Here is a 19,393-nt window from a genome sequence, read left to right on the forward strand (position 1 = left end):
TCAGACCTTTGAAATGTTGGCATTTATATAGAACCTGGAAGAATGTAATCTAACTGGGACTTTGTTCTGCTTTGTCACTGAACTTTTGCTGGAAATCTTCCTGATACATATTCTTTAGTAAATGACTTACAATCTCTTTTTAGAAATTAAATTCTGGAAAATACTCTTTGCTTTACTTATGCTAATAATCCCATTGGCTATGTGACTAGAGCAAACACAGTTTGGCTATGTGACTAGAGCAAACCCTGGGTGCCCCCCCAACCCAGGAGGCTCCAGTTGCTGACCGGGGGGGAGGGGTGTGGGGGGACTCCCTGCGTGCTCCCTGGCAGACCCAGGACTGGATTGGAAGTGTTTCTGGTCCACTTCCAGATCCACTGTTGAGCACGCTGGGGACCACCCCATGCTCCTGTGGGATGTGCCATCCCCCTCACCATCTCAGCATTCACAAGCCGCCTGGTACCTTGAGGTATGTAGAAAAAACATTAAAAGCTGTGTCCCTGTCCAAATCGTTGAATCTTTCTGAATCTCTCCAAATCAGTTAGGAGGTTTCTGATTTGATTCAGAGAAATTAAAGGGTCTCCTGATTTGATTTGGAGATTCGGCCACTGAATCAGGCCGAATCTCCACTGAATCAGTGGCTGAAGCTTCGGAGAGCCTTGTAGAAAGTAAATGTAGCCTTTTCTTTTCATTTCCTAGGCAATGATAACACTGTTAAGGGATTCTTAGTCACAGCTCTGCTTTTTCTCTAATATCAAATTGCGAACATTATTTAAATGGAAATAAGACCTGTTTCCCAGGGCTGGGAAAGGAACAATAAAATGGGGAGTTCATGCAAGGTTTGGCTCTGAACATAAATTTTCTTTTATAAGTAGGTTTTATCACAAAGTTCTGGCTAAATCCAAATTATGCCATCTTCAAAAACGTGGGGATACATTTCATTCGTGTACTTTTACAGCCAGTAAATTTGATAGGTCATACAGTGTAGCTCCTTTCTCCAGAGCTCCCTATATTGGTTTTTGGTCCACATAGCCTTCCTGATTCATGTAAGGGATGCACATAAATGGTTTCAGCTATGCCAGCTAATAGTGTTTCATTCAATGCCTTTTTCTGGCTCAATGGAACTTTATTCAAGGGATACTATTGGGCAAGCTATGGCAGGATTTTGAGGCCTTATCCAGAGGATACCAAAAGCCTGTTGGTCACAGAAAGAAAATGGAGAATGACTGATAAGTTAAATGGAGATTAGAGGGAGAAATTCCCCTCCATTACCAGGCTTCACTCCTTTCCTGGCTGGCAGATGATGTTGCAACTCACTATTCAGGGGAACTTAAAGCAAAAAGAGTTAGTTTCTGGAGTTTCCAGTTTTTCTTAATGAGTGGGGCATCAAGAGCACTTAAAAACATAAACAGACTTCCACTCATGTCCTTTGTCTTTACTGTAAATGAAGATTTGTGCTCCAGCTGGTTCCAAAGGAAAGAATTTACTCTGGTAAAAATCAGTGATTACTATAGCATAAAATTGCTATAAAGTGTGTGGGTGCGCATGTACATTTTACATTATAACTGTAATGCTAATGCAAATACAGTGCTAACACAAATCTCTAATTTCTTGCTGTTAGTTCAGTTGAGGTCATCAATGATGGATTACAGAATGAGCTTCTCTTTGGAATCCACTGCACAGGTCACGAATGACTTGTCTACTAAATGTAACATCATACATTGCTTATGAGGATGGGAAGCCATATTTCATTTAGAAATGCAGTTGTGTATCATTTTGTAAGAGTTACTAGAACTTTTATTGAAAAAGCATGCCTTGAAGTTGTGCTATTAAGCACATATTTAAGCTGCTATATAAAGATCTTTGTTTCAAAATTACAGAGCATTCACTGACTTCACTGTGAACTGTATGTTATGTACTTGGGTTCTTAAATATATGCCCAAATGTAGCCACCTGCAGTGAAATTTTTAAGAGCACTTAGATGACTTAAGCACCTGTGTCCCATTACTCTCACTACTCTCTTAGGCAATTCAGAAAATGTTATACCTATTCAAAATAAATAAATAATAAAGACTTGGCTTAAATCTCTATTTCTCTCTCTTGTGCTGGAGCCTACTATAAAATGGTTTTATAAAATGTATAAAAGAATATGCATTAGCGTAAGGTTTTTTTGTTCTGGTTTTATCTGTTTTTTTTATTCAGGTGAGGCAGCAGAAGGGACCCCTACTTGCCAGACAAGTTAACCATTCTGGGAAACTTTCTATAGTTAGCATATAACTGTTTAAAATTCTATACATTGAGTTGAAATTGTGGTATTTTCTTTCACATTCTGTAGTTTTTTAAATATTTTTGTGAAAGCCTATGCCATTTTAATAATGCCTGTTATTAACTACATATTACTAATTGCTAATCTGTATCCCTTTAATATGATTCAACATGGTCTTCAACAAGTAAAATTTAAAGGAGTCATTTTACATCTTGAGCTGGTGAATGTAAGTGTGTAAGTACAGTGGCTCTTTCTGGTTATTTGGTCCTATTGCATAGTGGACATCTAGGAAAACATATTATCCAACATATTATTAATTATCCTATAATTATTGTTTCATGTTTTTGTTTTCTAGAATAAAAAATGAATCTATTAAAAATTCTTAACTTCTTCAGATCTAAGTAAATTAAAAACCTCATTTGATCTGGAACTTTTCTTTATGGATAAATTTGTTGTTGGTTTCTTTGACTGTTCAGTTCTCACTTGCATTTGGAAAGTTAATACAATTCTTATATTAAATTTCTTCTGTAAATGTTGTCTTCTGGCCTTTCTCTTAGAAAGGCTGCAATACTGCAGCATTTCTTTGGTTACAAGATTCAGCATTCTTTTTAGCAGTGAAACAAAAATGGTTTTATTTTAATATGTACCAACAAGGTTTTCAACAGTTGAGATTTGTTAGATTCATAGATGCTAGGGTCAGAAGGGACCTCAAGGTATCATCGAATCCGACCACCTGCCCATGGCAAGGAAAAGTGCTGGGGCCACGTGAACCCCAGCCAGGGGCTTGTCCAGTCTCCTCTTGAAGACCCCCAAGCTAGGGGAGAGTACCACCTCCCTTGGAAGCCCATTCCAGATTCTGGCAACTCTAACCCTGAAGAAGTTCTTTCTGATGTCCAGCCTAAATCTACTCTCTGTCAGCTTGTGGCCATTTTACCTGGTTATTCCAAGGGGTGCTCTGGTAAACAGAGCATCTCCTATTCCCTGTCCTCTCCCCCCACCCTCCTCGTGAATTTGCCACAAGATTCCCCTTCAGTATTCTTTTGCGGAGGCTGAAAAGGTCCAGGTCCCTCAGCCTTTCCTTGTAGGGCCTTCCCTGCAGGCCTCTAACCATACTAGTGGCCCTCCTTTGGACCCTCTTAAGGTTGTCCACATCCCTCTTGAATTGTGGTGCCCAGAATTGAATGCAGTACTCCAGCTGTGGCCTGACCAGTGCCACACAGAGGGGAAGCATCACCTCCCTGGACCTGTTCGTGACACATCTACTAATACATGACAAAGTGCAGTTAGCTCTGCTAATTATTTCATCACACTGATGGCTCATGTTCATCTTCGAGTTGACAGTAAGTCTGAGATCTCTTTCTACCACTGTGCTGCTGAGAAGGTCATCCTCCAGCCTACAGGTGTGCTGGTGATTCCCTCTCCCTAGGTGCAGCATATTGTACTTGTCCTTGTCCAACTACATCCTATTGCTCTCTGCCCACTACTCGAACCTGTCCAGGTCGGCCTGGATTCGGTTTCTTCCTATCAATGTGGTTACTTCACCCCATAGTTTGGTGACATCTGTGAACTTGAACAGAGTGCTTTCCATGCCTTCATCCAGGTCACTGATGAAGACGTTGAACAGCATCAGCCCAAGGACCGAGCCTTGGGGGACCCCACTGCCCATATCTGTCCAGGTTGATACTGACCTGTCCACAACCACTCTCTGGATACGACCTTTAAGCCAATTTGCCACCCACATGACTGTGTAATTGTCTATGGCACAGCCATTTAATTTGTTTATGAGAATAGGATGGGATACCGTGTCAAACGCCTTCTTAAAGTCAAAATAGATGACATCTACCTCGATTCCTGCATCTAAGCATTTAGTCACCTGGTCATAAAAAGAAACAAGGTTAGTCAGGCAAGATCTACCTGCTATGAACCCATGCTGGTTGCCCTTCAGCATTATATTACCCACTAGACTCCTACAAATGTGATCCTTTATAATTTTTTCAAGGGTTTTCCCAAGGATAGAGGTGAGACTAATTGGTATATAGTTACCCAGATCCTCCTTCCTCCCCTTCTTGAAAATAGCGACCAAATTGGCCCTTTTCCAGTCCTTTGGGACCTCACCTGAGCACCACAAGTGCTCAAACAGTCATGCTAGTGGCTCTGTTACTTGAGAAATTCTGACTATAACCACTCATCTTTTATCACCTGCACTTTGTTTTCTGCTACAGATTTACTGGTTCAAAGATGGGAAGCAAATCTCTAAGAGAAGTGATCATTACAGAATTGAAAGAGAACCTGATGGGACCTGCTCTCTCTACACTGTCGCCTCCACCCTGGATGATGATGGGAATTACACTGTCATGGCTGCCAACCCACAGGTAAATGGTTTCAGATGATGATGGGAATTACACTGTCATGGCTGCCAACCCACAGGTAAATGGTTTCAGCTGTAAAACAAGCTTGCCGTTGCACATACATTTTTAAAAACCAGCTCATCTGTCAGTTATGCAATATAATTAAAGATGAACTCATCTTAAAGGATGAAAAACTGAAACTACAGTAGGATGGGACCACTCTATCTCCAAACTTAGGAAAAAATGCTGTTAAATGGATACAGTATCTGTGTGCATTTTTCATTTGTCATTTCTTTGCTTTTAGCTGGCACCATCTCCATGTGTTCACTAAGGGTACATTGTGTTGATATTGTACAGGGCAAGATAGGCCTGGTTCCCAACATAAGTAACCCAGTACATCTGAGCTCTTGATGATACTTCCGCTGATACCACTTCTTGACACAAGTAGTCTGACTGATAGTAATGGGACTATGAGAGCCTGCAGTACTGTTCAACATGAGTAACAGTTTTTTAATCAGGGCTAAAAATAACATTAAAGCCAAAACATCATTTCATAAAAACAAACCATTATATTGCAGGTCAATAACTGGGAAGCGTGATTTGTAGAAAAAAATCTTGTAGTATTCATTATGTTTTTCTGAAATAGATAACGTATTATTGGCTTGTAGTAAGGTTTATTCTTTATGTATGCAGTAGCTAATAGGCAGGAGGTATGGCATATAATAGAAACCTATTGCAGTAATATAGTGGACATTCTGCTTACAGAGTAACAAACTATGCACACTGGAAGTCAATCCACTTTTCCTACTGAAAACTAAAGAAAATGCTGCTTGTATAATTCTGTTCATGATAACCCATGAAGAAATAACTTAGTGAAATAATGGATTATTATGTTCTGTAGCACAAAAACCTTGCCAAGACCAGAATCACAAATAGGCTTGCACTACAAAATAACAAATTCTATCATTAAGACATAACTTAATCCAAACAGGAGTGTTGTGCTCTGTTATGCACGTTGCTAGGCTACTTAGCATAACTCTTCCATTTTTGCATTGCTCTTTAGCTGTCATACCTCCTCATGTTGCAATATATATACAAATGGTAGTTCTAAACTCGATCTTGGTACTTCAAATCATATTGGATAAAACTAGAGAATATAAATGTTATTTTCACCTTTTATAAATAGCACATTATCCAAATAATTCAAGGCCTTGAATAATCTTTGTAAGCAGGAAACATCTTTCATAGAATAAGCATTGTACTATAACTACCATATTTACCCATTTATAAAATGGATTTTTTTCCCCAGTCAGCATGGAGGGGGAAAGTTTCTTATCTTATATTTGCATACAGGAAAACCTCCTCATTAATACACTGTCTATCATTAAACTGCTGCCAAAAGTCATATGTGCTCAGTAATGGAAACCAACTATCAAGTTGATTGAATGGAGCCTACACTGAGAATGCCTATAAAATACATGGCCCATATTAGGAAAACATACTGTTGAGAACCTACCACAAGGTTAAGTTAGTGAAGCCCACCTGAATAAGCTATGGTGCCCATTGCACTCAGTTCCCCTCAGCACCCACTCTTCATGGTTAACCACTACATCAAATATATTTTCACTTCCTCTTTCACTGTCACAGTTGAGCAGTGCCATTCTTTCCCATTTCCAATGATCCCTGTTTCTTCATCAGCCTTAACTATCTGGCAGACAACATCAAATGTCTATGTAGATGAGAAGCAATGTCACCCCTTCTCTCTGCCCATCACATGTGATTGGTGTGGCCTTGCCCTCCATAAGAGGGCAGGACCAGACAGTCCCATGCCTCATCTGCATATTTATTTTTGGAGGGTCCCAAGGCTCATAACAAGAACACCCATTGCCAGTCACAAGTAGGGGGTTAATTAGCACATTGATCCTTTTTGTGGGGTATGTGGAGTACACACACATACTGAGCAGTGCTGGGCCTTTGGGTCACCATTCCTTAAAACAATGTTGACTATGCTGGGGCCCAGCCCAGTGAATTGTGTGATAAATCATAAGCCTTTTGGCTTTGCACTAATATCATGAACAGTTTGTACTGTATATAAGTAAGTACAAATGTGCTGCTTAAAAGTGTGTTTATGGAGTATCTCTGCTGAAATTTTCCAAAGTTTATTTCTCCAAAAAAAAGGTAACATGGATCCATTCTGAATGAGCTAAGCTTGTAGGTGCCAACAGTAATTTGCACCAGGACCTCCTCCCAGCCAGTTTTCCCTGCTGTAGCAGTGGGAAGAGAATGAATTCAAGACAAACCTCTGATAATTAGCTTCTGTACCTGGAAAATTATAATAAATCCATCATTTTTCCATATATAGAATCTAATTTTGGGGAGATAGTCTCTTAAATTCAGGGTTGTCTTCAATTTGAATGAATATGGAACTGTTTCAATAATAAATAGTACCAATCCATAACATGTTTTTTTTGGAATAGAAAAGTAACACCCTATTGCCATGTAAGTTGGTCTTGATATGTCTTGGCTTTAGTGTTGGGGACTTGATCTAAAACCCATTGAACTAAATTGAAAAATTCCCATTGACTGAGGCTCACATGGCTTTTGTTTGTTTGTTTGTAATCAGTCCTTAGATTAGATTTACAAACTGATATAATACTGACTTTTTTAATATCTATTTTGCTAAGTATTAGCAAGAGACCATTTGATAACAGAGAAATTATCTGTTCTATCCCCATGGCAATCAAATTGCATTTACTAGTGCTAATTTTTTAATAAAGTGAATAGTTTCTGCTTTATTACCTCTTCTGGGAGTTGAGAAAATGGTTATATGAACTGATGAGAAAATGCTATGCTTGTACTTTCTTTCTTTTGGACAAGAACCAGAAGCATCCTCCTCTGGATCTCCTGGATGCAAACTTGGAAATATATTTTATTACACAACATAGAAAAGCATTTGAACAGTTCACCCTGCCCTTTATATTCCTCTCTTCTAGTATAATTCCCAAGTAAACATAATGATTAGCTTATTTCTACTATGCATTTAACAGCACAGCGGAGGCAAAGAACAGCGGTGAACTAATGTGCTAGCCCTTTCACACCAAAAAGCTGGATTCCAATCCTGTTAAGTCATCAATGGAAATGAGTTTGGCTTGTTCTCCTAAATGATAATGGAAGTCTGTCCATAGCTTGAAGCTACCACAAACTTAGGCAAAATTGACATCTTCTCCATAGGAAAAGAATATTACCCGAGGTAATAACAACTGATGCTTTAAAATGAGAATCTTAAGTCAGAATTCTCATTTCTGGTATATGGGCAAAATTGTACTCGTACAGGTAAAACAATGTTGCCAATGCTTTTAGCAGCTTCTTTCATGAGCATCAAATTCATTGAAAAATAAAAGCAATGAAGCAAATCCCCAGCTGAAATAAATGGATTTTGTTCACTGAAGTAAAGGAGCTTTACTAGTTTTTACCAGCTCAGAATGTGAACCAATACTGCGAAATTTACACATGGAAAGGGACTTTGCAGCTGGTCTTTGGAGGGAAGAAAGGAAGTATTCAGTCTTTACACATTTATAGACAGTAGTTACTGTTGTGTCAGCACTCATAATATAAAACCTAGGTATTTGGATTGTATAGAAATTTGGGTTTACAGTAAAACCTAGCATATAACATCTTAACCCAGAAGCAGCCTTTGGTGAACTTTTCAATAATTTGATGGTGCATATTTTAACCTTTTCAATTCTGCTTTACAAACATTGGTGACTAACCTCCTACTAATACCAGCAAGTCTGAGTATACACAGGTATGTATCCTTATCTTCTCCCTTATAGTTTTTTGCTCTCCTCCTTTTATTTTTTCTCTCTCTTTCATGTCCTTGTAATGCCCTCTCCCCAGGCCACCTTCTACTGCTCCCTGTCAGTTCTATTCCAGCTTGATCTTTCTTCACAAGATCATGCCTTACTCTTTCTTCCTCTCCTAGTTCCATCAGTTGTCCAGTTTCTTTTTCTTACTACTGGTGCCTTCCATTCTAGATTCTTTCTAGTCCTTCACATTGCCCTTTCTGGATGCATTCTTGCATCTAAAGTCCAGTAAACTTAGTTTGAAACAAGTTAATGCATCACCTTCCAGCTAACGGTTAATGTATAAAGGTGCCTAAAATAGGGGTTTACAGGTTCCAGATGTTCTTAATGATCTATAACTCAAAAGGCTTTCACATAAGAAATAGTGTGCAGGCCATGGGCAGTAACTTATTTTAAGTATTTGTCTCATGACCTAAATGGGTCAGGGGATTGGTAACAGGATACAGAGACTTTCAACTCTACGTCTCCAATTATGATTATTGCCAAAATGTGCAGTAACTAGAAGTTCATTACCCTTTGAAAGTTATTTGTGACCTGTATGAAATTTTGTTGGTGAACTCAGGCCAGTTCCTAACGAATGGTTGCCCACATTACATCATATCTAGTAACTCTGATGCCTATATTAGAAGAGACATGACAGTGAATACCAAAGTTTAGGACTGAGGTATACTACATGATGGCACTACTGCTGCTCACATGGTAGTTTTTAAATAGATAAAAACATCGGTCTCTAGGGTTGTTCATCCTACATTAACATGTGTATCATATTCAACTTAGCTTCCTACATTAGGATCATCCAAAGTAGCATGGATGTTTCACAATTACCTAATGTATAACACATTTCAAAATTATTTCCATCAGTTTTATGTATAAAACTTTAAAAAGAACACTTCAAATTGCAGTATAAACTCCTTGCCCTCTACAGATGCATATTTCTGTTCTCATCTAAGTAAAGGCTTGTTGAAGGAAATAGTTATTTTCACCAGAAATATGTTTCCTTCATTTTTTAAAAAAAATTTAGTTAAATTGAACAAACATTTTCAATTTGTTTTGATTTGAATCTACTGCTTGGCTGATTTGTTTCAGTTCTGCTTTTCTCCTTTTTTGCCATTTTCCCATTTGAAAATAGTGAGGAAAAAAGAGGAATGGAAGGGAGAGGAACTGAACTGTTAATGGAATTGAAAACTCTTGACTTGTTTTGTTTGAAAGAATCTATAGGAAAAAATAGTTCGGCAAAAATGTTCCATTTTGTTCATGGAAAATACCAGGTTTTTAGGCACACTTAAGTTAGACCCAAAAGTGTAAATATTTCAGAATTAAAACAGGGAAGATGACTTTAAGAAATAGTATATCCTTCATTGTGCAAGAAAACAGCTGATTTCAATACAATTTAATAGCACCAACAATGTTCTGTATTTCTACCGGGGCAGAAACCAGATCCTATTCATAAACATAGCCAAATTTTTGGAGATACAAAGCTTAAAAGGGTCATTATGATAATCTACATAATTTTGATTCACTGAGGAGAGGTTTGTAATCTAGCAATCTCTGATCCATACTTCATGGTTCAGATCCATCTAAGCAATTTACTTCTCCAAAATAGCTTTGTTTTGCTGCTTCACGTTGTATACCTGCTGACTTCTGACTATACCTCTCTACGGCTTTCTTCTGACTATACGTCACTGCAGCTCTAAAGATAGAAACTGCTCCTTGTTTAAATTAAACCAATTTCTATTGAAAGTAGGTTTTGCTGGGTAGTTCAGGCACTTAAGAAAACAAAACAAGCCTTTGAGACTTGGAGTCATAGAGAACCCCCTACTTAGTCTGACCCCCTACTTGAGGCATCCCTAGCCAAACCATCCTACACAAATCCATTGTCTAATCTCTTAGCAAATTACACAGTCAACCCTGACACAGCACAGGTATAATGCCCTAATCTGCCTTAGGTAAAGCATGGGGACCATTACAGCCAACATCCTACTGCTGCAAGAGTTATTGAAATACACTCAATAAATCCCATGAAGAGGACAGTGGCCCCTCACTACAGAGGAAGGCAAAAATCACCACAGTCCATACCAGTCTGACTATAGGGTAACATTTCTTTCGGACACAAATATTGGGATCAGCCTGACCCTGAACAGAGAGGCAAGATGCTTTAGCCAGAATCCTATGGGTTTAACTCCCAGCAGGAGGATTGGCAAATCCCAGGCAAAATCCCTAGCCTTGGCTGCAGTCAATACCCAATGCCTCTGCAGAAGGCTTATAAAAAAAAAAACCCTGACATGTAGCAGGGCAGGGAAATCCCCTCCTAGCCCCATGTGGCAACCAGCAAAGACCAGAAGTGTGAGAAATATCTATAGTAGAAACTAGCCATAGCTACACATAGACCATCCCTAATCGGTGGCTGTCCAATCTCTTTTTGAACACCTCCAGTGATGAGGAGTCTCTTGACAATTTCCCTTAGCAGTCTATTCTGCTGCCTCACTGTTCTAACAGTGAAGAAGTTTTTTTCCTGATATCCAGTCTAAACCTGCTTCACTATAACTTCAAGCCAGTTGTCTACATCCTCCCTGTCTCCTCTCTGCAGCAAGAGAAAAGGTGTTTTCCCTCTTCTTTATGATAGCCCTTCAAGTATCTGAAGACTGCTGTCATGTCCCCTCTTAAGTGCCTTTTCTGAAAGCTGAACATGCCAATTTGTTTCAGCTTCTCCCCATAAGACTTGTCTTTCAAAACCGTTATCATTTTTGCCACGTACATCTGGCCCCTCTCTATCTTTTCCACATCGTTATTCAAATGAGTTAAAAGAGTTTTAGAATTACTGGTATTTTGCAAACAGAGCAAAACAGGACAAATCAGCAGCAAATCTTCCATACTTAGAGCATGAAATTGTAGTCAGAAGAATAGAGTTGGCTTACATTAGTAACATTATACTTAGCATTGTTATTAGTGGGTCTGGCACAAGGCAGAAACATTTTTTCTATGATAATAAGAAATTTAAGCTACAGAACAATAGAAAGTTAGGACTAGAAGGGAACGCAGATCATCTAATCTGTCCTCCTGCAGATGTTTATGACAATTATAGGGCTAGCTGCACCTCTGTCTCTCCCCTTTCTAGTCTTTTAAGTGCAGACTTAGGTGTCAGTTCTTGTATTTTTAGATGTCTTGAGGTTGATTGTCCTTGGTCTTGGGCTACATTATTAACTATGCTTACTCAACAATTTTGATTAGTGTCTGGCACCTGCAGTTCTACCCTTAAGAAATCTGTAACCAGTAGACTATGCAGTCAGGAAACATCCTTCCTAAAACCCAAATATTATTTATTTTGATGGTAGGAACTAAGTGCAAGGGAAAATAGTTTACATGTATTTGAGGATTTTATCTCTATCTTGCTCTAAGACTTACCATTCTCTGTAAATACTGTGGACAGGCCTAACTTCTTCAGACACCACCCTGCCCAGCTGAGTACCATGTGTCAGCACGGTTCCCCAAATAACTACTGCCTCTCCTTCAATAGAAGATTCCTTTTAAACTCTTTTATAGTTCTTTTGTTTTGCAGCTGGACTTCCCTTCTACTGCTCTTAGATCAGACCTTCCTGAGATGCACAGCCTTTGGGATGCTGTGCTCCTGCACCAGGGGTGCAGCTGTGCTCTGTCTGTGCTTTAATAATGAAACGAGCTTGTTTTCCAACCACAGAGCTTCAGTGAGCTCTATGCTTTTATGGAGCTGATGTTACTTCCTGAGTTACAGGCAGCACAACTTTTTTATGGAATTTATAGACAAGTGTTTTTATCCTGGTTACTTACAGAGTGTCCATAAATTTACAGACAGTTAGCAATATTGGTGGGGTTTAAGCACTGAAGTGGCTGACAATGGTCCTGATGATAGGACCCTGTTGGCTAGATTTGCAACTTCCTCTGATATGAACATTTTTAAGGAGGCAAGTGGCTGTCCTAGCTTGGACACCTAGGTAGCCTGTGATCTATTTCCTGTCCCCATCCCTACCAACATAAGTGAAAAAGGACCCTCAGGTTTATCCAGTAGCCGGTAGTTAGGTAGAACATTCACCTCAGGTGTGGGAGACCTGTTTTTAAGTTGCCCCTGCTCCAAGTCAGGTGGAATAACTGAGGTGCAGTATCTTCATGCCAGTGGCTTTACAAAAAGACATCCAAAAGAAATTAAGGGCCTATAGAGGTAGGGGGCAGCTGGGAAAAGTTTTGAGGACTTCAGGTATCCCCGAAATATTGGACTTGGATATCTACAGAGACAGATACACATGTAAGTGAGGTGCTAACCCAACAGTCCTAACTGTTCCGTTCTATGGGCAAATTGTTTGTTGTTCCAGCTGTGCTCCAATCTTACCTTTTGAAAGAATAAACATTGAATACATAAGAATGAATAAGACCTTGTAATGTTTTCATGGAGACTTGGTTGTAACCAAAGTTGTTTCACTATGTTTAGAATTGGATTGGAAACTTAAAATATAAGGAAAACATTGTTGGCAGGCTATACCTTGACTAATGTTATTGGGAATTGACTTTTTGTGGAAGAAAAGATTGCATGAGATGGAGAATGAAAAAGACTGGCAAGAGCAAGGGAATTTCAAGCTCTGGACATTGAATTAGATGTTTGTTTAGTGTTTTGGAAAAATCTGTTCCATTAGAATTGTTTATTTTAAATCATATAATATCTTTATTATTGTCTCCCAATGTTTGTAACAGGGTAGAATAAGCTGTACTGGAAGGCTGATGGTTCAAGCTGTCAATCAAAGAGGCCGCAGTCCTCGGACACCTCCTGGCCAGCCTCATGTCAGAAGGTACCTTATAAGTGTATTACTGTAGCTGCTGTACATATTTGGTATAAGGGTGCTGGCAAGGTTAAAAAGATTGGGAGGAAAGCATAAGTACTAACGCAAAAAGAAATCCCATCTTCTCGTGTGTCAGAAACTCCCTATGATCATTGGACCATCAGATGAACAAAAGACAAACTACTCAACTGCACTGTCTTTGGCCATGAATGAGCCTTACCTTTGTGTAGAGAAATACACCCTTTTCCCAGCACAAAAAGTGAGGTTGTGGCAGAAAAAGAAATATTGATTCTGCTACAATCTGTTAGCTGTTTTCAGCAGCAACTTTGCCAGAGAGCAATGTTTTGTAGCACCATGTGTAACATCTGTTCAGTCTCACACAGAGCAGTGTGGATCCCAAGCTTCCTTAGCATCCTACAGTTCTCATCTCTCCTTTCCCCCTGCCAGAGAGAGGAAGGGAGACAGAGAGAATGGCTGGGTCCCTGATAGCCATCCCAATTATGAGCAGTCACAGAGCCCTGTGTGGACCCTGGTGTCACGGCTCCTTAAACTACTCTCTGAGCCCAATAATCCAGCCAGTTTTCTATCTACTTTATAGTCCATTCATCCAACCCATACTTTGTAGTTTGCTTGCAAGAATGTTGTGGGAGACTATATCAAAAGTCTTGCTAAAGTGAAGGTATGTCATGTCCATTGGTCTCTCTGCATCCACAGAGCCAGTCATCTTATTATAGAAGGCAATCAGGTTGGTCAGGCCTGACTTGCCTTTGGTGAATGTTGAGTGTTCCTGGTTACCTTCTTCACGTGCAAGTGTTTAAAAATGGATTCCTTGAGGACCTGCTCCATGATTTTTCCAGGAACTGAAGTGAGGCTGCCCAGTCTGTAGTTTCCTGGATCTTTCTTTTCTTAAAGATGGGCACTATATTTGCCCTTTTCCAATCATTTGGGATCTCTCCTGACTGCCATGAGTTTTCATAGAACATGACCAGCAGCTCTGCAATCACATCAGCCAACTTCCTCAGCACCTCAGGTGTGTCACCTCCAGCTCCATGGACTTGTACATGTCCACCTTTCCTAAGTAGTCCCTAACCTGTTCTTTCATCACTGCTGGCTGCTCATTTTCTCCCCGTGCTGCCAGGTGCAGTAGTCTGGGAGCTGACCTCACCTATGGAGTCTGAGATAAAAGGCATGGAGTAGTTCGGCCTCTTCCACATTCTCAGTCTTTTCCGCACTTCCACATTCTCTTGTTTCATCTTGTTTTACTTTCCACTACAAGGCCTTTGTAGACCTGATGCTTACTACTGATGCTTCCTTAAAGCACCAACCTAATTGGGATTCAAATCTGAATGGGACTTGTAGGTGCTACTACAAATAAGTAGAAAGACAAAAATGTCATAGAGATGGCTCCAGACCACAAGGTTTGTATCCAGGTCTGAAGTGTTTGAAAGTTTGGGGATGCTGATTGTTTTAATTTAGGCAATCATGGAGGGAGGAACCAGAAATAAAGTATAACGTCGAGCTCTGCATTTTTCTGAAGTTTGTAAGTATTCAGATGTGGGGTTTTATTTTATTCTTTCCCTTTCTAGTTATTAGAATAACTAGTTATTAGACACAGCCAAGACATACATAGCACAGCTCCTACATATTCAACCAACAAAAAGGCAGTGTGGTTGGGTTAACCAAATAGAGCTTCTGTCTGTGGATCAAAAACGTTCAGTTCATATTTCTGCTCTTTTGATGTGTATATGTTCTGCTTATTGATTACATGCATTTTAGGATCTGGGCAGCAGCTGGCAACTGCAACACATATAATGACAGATCTAATAATGACTACAGTTGGGTGAAATAAATGGATTCAGATGTTCCCAAGAGCAGTTAGTAACCCAAGTACATAAAATAAAATTCCTGCAAGGAAGAATTAGGTGCTTTTTTATGAATCTCACCAGCTACTGAGTTGGTCAAACAGAATCATACAAGTGTTAAAAAACACCAGCCTTATTTAGGGCTACACAAATCATTTCCATAATATTCCAGGTTATGGAACAATGGCAGGAGCCAAACTTGCCTAAATGTAAACCCTTCATGCAGCAGTCTGTTGCACCATTGCTATGGTACAGCCACTGAGCATATTTTGTGAAGTGGAGGAACTGTACCTTGCACATTCACTAATTCTTCTGGAAGTCAGCATTCAATACCCCTCCATTTTTATGGGACTGGCAGTTTTGCAACTATAAATCTCTTGTTGATTTGTGACAGGAAGAGCTGCCTTTGGGAATCCTGATGTAGTTCTGCAAAGTTACTAGTTGTTAAACAAGACAATTTAAGAGCCTTTATGGGAGGGAATTTAAAAAGTTTGAAGGAGAGAAGGAAGAAGGGAAAACAAAGATAAGAGGGAAATAAAATAGAAAAAAAGATTCAACAAAAAATAACTAGACAACTGATAGTTCTGCATCTCCCTGCAAAGTAGAGGGTGGGCGTTCTGTAGTTTGCTAAGGTACACAGTGGTCTATCTAGCTCTGCTGCTCATGAGAATTCGCTTTTTGAGCCTGTTCAAATTGAACTGAAAGTTGTGCTAACAGCTGACACCTTATCTATTTTCTAGCTGCTGTCAGCACCCTAGTAATCACATAAAGTACTGAATGTGCACATGATAGGGTAATAGTACAACGTAGAGGAGACTTACAATGACATTAGCATTTTAATTGAAATGAGTACTTTACCTAGTACTCTTCTTCCCTTTATAATCACTTGTTTTGAAGGCCTGACCCCGGTAGCATAGCTATGAGTGGGCCAGCAGGGCATGAGCCCAGGCCCTGCCTAACAGGTGGTGCCAGAATGAAGGCAAGGGGGATGACTACCCCCTCCCTCCTGGCCCTGCACTCTTTACCTTCCCTGCCACTGTTCCAGCAGCCAGGGCAGAGGAGCAGCCATTGGGTTAGATGGACAGAAACCTCACGTCCAGGGAAAGCTGCTGTTGTGGAGGGGGTGGGGTGCCAGTGTGCCCAGCATAACCCCTTTTTATCCTTTTTCACTACTGAGTTTTGACTTTTAAAGCACCGCTCTGCATACATTCCTGTGGTATTAATCCCTGCAGGAGCAGGTTACCCTGGGTGTGCAGAGTCTTGGCAGTTATGCCTCCACCTCCCCTCTGCTGTGGTTGCCCATTAAAAGCTCAATCCTGCTGAGAGCTAGGCAAATCCTATAAGTGTCTGTACATCCACATCTCCCACTGAACTTGATGAGATCTCAGAACATGCAACACCCTCTTAAGAGACAGGCTCCTTATCACCTCACTAACATGCAGCTCTTCCTGCTCACTGGGAGTTTGCTTTATGAATTTTGCTAAATTATGGTATTTCTTTCCCACTAAGGCATTTTCTCATGTACTTAGTTTGGGCAAAGTTGGGGGGTAGGGGGAGACTTGCTCAAGGCAACAGAAACACCAGCGCAATTCATACTTTATTAGCCTAGTGCACTTCATACTCTGTTTCATTGTTATTATACATTTTAACGTATTTTAAATTTCTCTTATTGTGATCTTGGCAAAGAAACAGTTTTTCATTTTGTTATCTTTACAAGTCTACTCCAGCTTAATGTAAAGCATGCCTGGCTTTCAGTTTTAATATTTTTTTTTACGCTTTTAAGAGACTGTTAGCTTGTTCTGCCATTTCTTTCTTAAAATGAAAGTGGGGAAGAGCACCTTAGAGACTAATTCCTTCAGAAAGACATGATTTATTTGTAAGCAACAGCCTACTTTGTCAGATGCTATGAGTGAATCTGCTTTCTGCCTGACTTCAGACTAACATGACTAAGTATATCTTTCTCTTTAAAACAATTTCCTAAAATTCATACTTCATAGTTACTTCATATCTACTTCATAGAAAACAGTTGGGCTAGAGCAGGGGTCAGCAACATTTTTGGGCCACGTGCCAAAAACACCCACAGCTTCAAATTGTAAGATGTTAGTGTGCTGGGGCAGATGGCAAGGGAGCCACAAGGGGCCTGATCCTTGTTGTTGCCACGTAGCCTCAGCCCCCTTCCCCACCATCCACCCAGAGCACACCTGCCAAGCAAAATGCCTTCGAGTGCCACACTCTGGCACCTGGTTGCCTACCCCTGCGCTAGTTTCAGAGACACTTTGCACAGCTGCATCTCACACCTGGGCTAAGTACAGGCAGTCAAAAATCCCAAGGCATCTGCGCTGCAGAGATTAAACTGAAAAACAACTGGACGCATTCACTTTTGATTCAGGAAGTGCAGCCACATGCCTGCATTGGCTCAGGCCAGAAGCTGGGGGGTGCTACAGCACAGCTCTCTGGCATGTAGCCAGCATGGGCCGTATGTTTGCTTCCTCTTCCTGCTGCCCCTGAGGTCTCTGGAATTTGCAGTCCAGAAATCGCAGAAGCAGGATTCTGCAGGGTTGCTCATCACTTCCTCTTCATGATTCCAAGTGCCTCTGGCATTTCTAGTCCAGTTGCAGCCAGCAGTAAGTTTTGGTATTGCAGGGCAGCTCTGTACTTAGGGGAAGGGACGTTTAACCCCCTGCCCCAGCCCCAGATCCCAGCCAGGGTTTGTCGGGGAGTGGGTCTTTCCCTGCCTTCCCCCCTACCCCACACACAACCCTTGTCTCTGGAGCAGACAGCCCAGCCCAGCCCAGGGCTGGAATGCATGCTGGAGGACTGAGAGTTGACTTGAACCAGGAAGGAGTCCGGGACAGAAGTTTGACCTAAATCAGTCAAGTCTGATGCTACATTCAGCCAGGTTATCTTAAATCAGCTTCAGCCATTTGCAACTGGTTTACGTGCATTGAATTTCTGTTCTGTTACAGGTTTAAACCAGTTTCTGCTCACTTAAATCAGTTTATGTGTAACTTCTGTCCCTAACCCTAGGTATCAGTGGAATCCTCAGCTTTGATTTAGAAAACCCATGTTGCCCAAGCAATGCCTGGGTGGAACTGGACCCATATATACATGCAGCAAGGCTGCTCTGACATGCTGTAATTACAGCATGTTGGAACAGACTCAATTAGTTGAGTCTGCTGGGGCATGGCAATTACCAGACTCCAGCATCATGTGTATCAGTGATGTGTATCAGTTTCACCACACTGAAAAATAGTGGTGGGGGAGCTTTACCTAAAGCTTGTTTAGTGAGCTTTAGTTAAAGCACCCCTGCTGCCATTTTTCAGCACAGAGGTGCTGATACACTAACGTTGGATCACCCTGTTCTAAATCATCGGCTGGAGAGCTTGAACACAGATCTCCCATATCTCAGGTGTCTGACCTGTTTACCAAAAGACACATTCTCATTCTCTCTCCCCTTGCCCCTAACTCGTGCACTCTTTCATACTGACTGGAAAACTTTTTATGCAGGCAGATCCTAGTTTAATCATGCTGGGAGCATACTGATAGGGTCAAATGGGCAACATAAATGGGGAAATGGCTAGTGTAAGAATCCCACCATAGAGCTTCCAGGGCTTCACCAAACAGCTCATAAGCTGGGGTTACTGTCAGTGTGAAGATGACTTTGCAAATGTCCACTGACAGATTTAAGTTGCTGTGGAACTTGGGCATTTAAAGGCTAGAAGCCAGTTTTGAGAATGTCAGTGGCATCTAAATGGTACATATTGAAACCTAAACAATTGCGTAGGCCTAGGCCTTGTGTCTTCATTATGGTATCCATCTCTATACGGATAAAGGACATCTTTTCCACAAGGTTCATTTTTTCTGTGATCCAGTAATTATTAAGCTGTGATAATCCAGCAACCTGTATTACAACCAACAGTGAATTAGCACACGCTGGCATCTGCAGTATTAGGATTCAGCATCATCTAGCAAAGGCAAATAATCAAAGAGAAACATGCCATGTTCATTCAGTGCTGTTGTAAGAGTATAACTTTACCTATACCACTGGAAGCACATAAAAAAATTGCCCCATGTACCTAGGACAATGGTTCTCAACCTTTTTAGATTCTACTGTGGCACCCCATTTCAAACAGTACGTTATTTATTACAATGCTTACCTCTTTGCAGAGGGGCCAGGCCGGGATAAACCTGAACCTACATCTTTCGGGCTTAGCTCCTCACACCTCGTGGCACCCTTCAAAGGTGCCCTGGC

The 19,393-nt window shown here is 40.6% G+C and overlaps 1 protein-coding gene across 2 annotated transcripts in view; it reads left to right on the forward strand.

Annotated features, from left to right (window-relative positions):
* The window catches only part of PALLD (palladin, cytoskeletal associated protein), a 205,767-nt gene that overhangs the window by 177,391 nt on the left and 8,983 nt on the right, over positions 1-19,393 (forward strand). For both annotated transcript variants that reach the window (XM_019534592.1, XM_019534593.1), the window contains exons 13-14: positions 4,486-4,635; positions 13,194-13,288. In XM_019534592.1, coding sequence (XP_019390137.1) covers positions 4,486-4,635; positions 13,194-13,288 — 245 coding nt within the window. The remainder of the gene's footprint in view (positions 1-4,485; positions 4,636-13,193; positions 13,289-19,393) is intronic.

The sequence above is a fragment of the Crocodylus porosus genome, unplaced genomic scaffold, assembly GCF_001723895.1.
Source record: "Crocodylus porosus isolate Cpor-Errol unplaced genomic scaffold, CroPor_comp1, whole genome shotgun sequence".
NCBI lineage: Eukaryota > Metazoa > Chordata > Crocodylia > Crocodylidae > Crocodylus > Crocodylus porosus.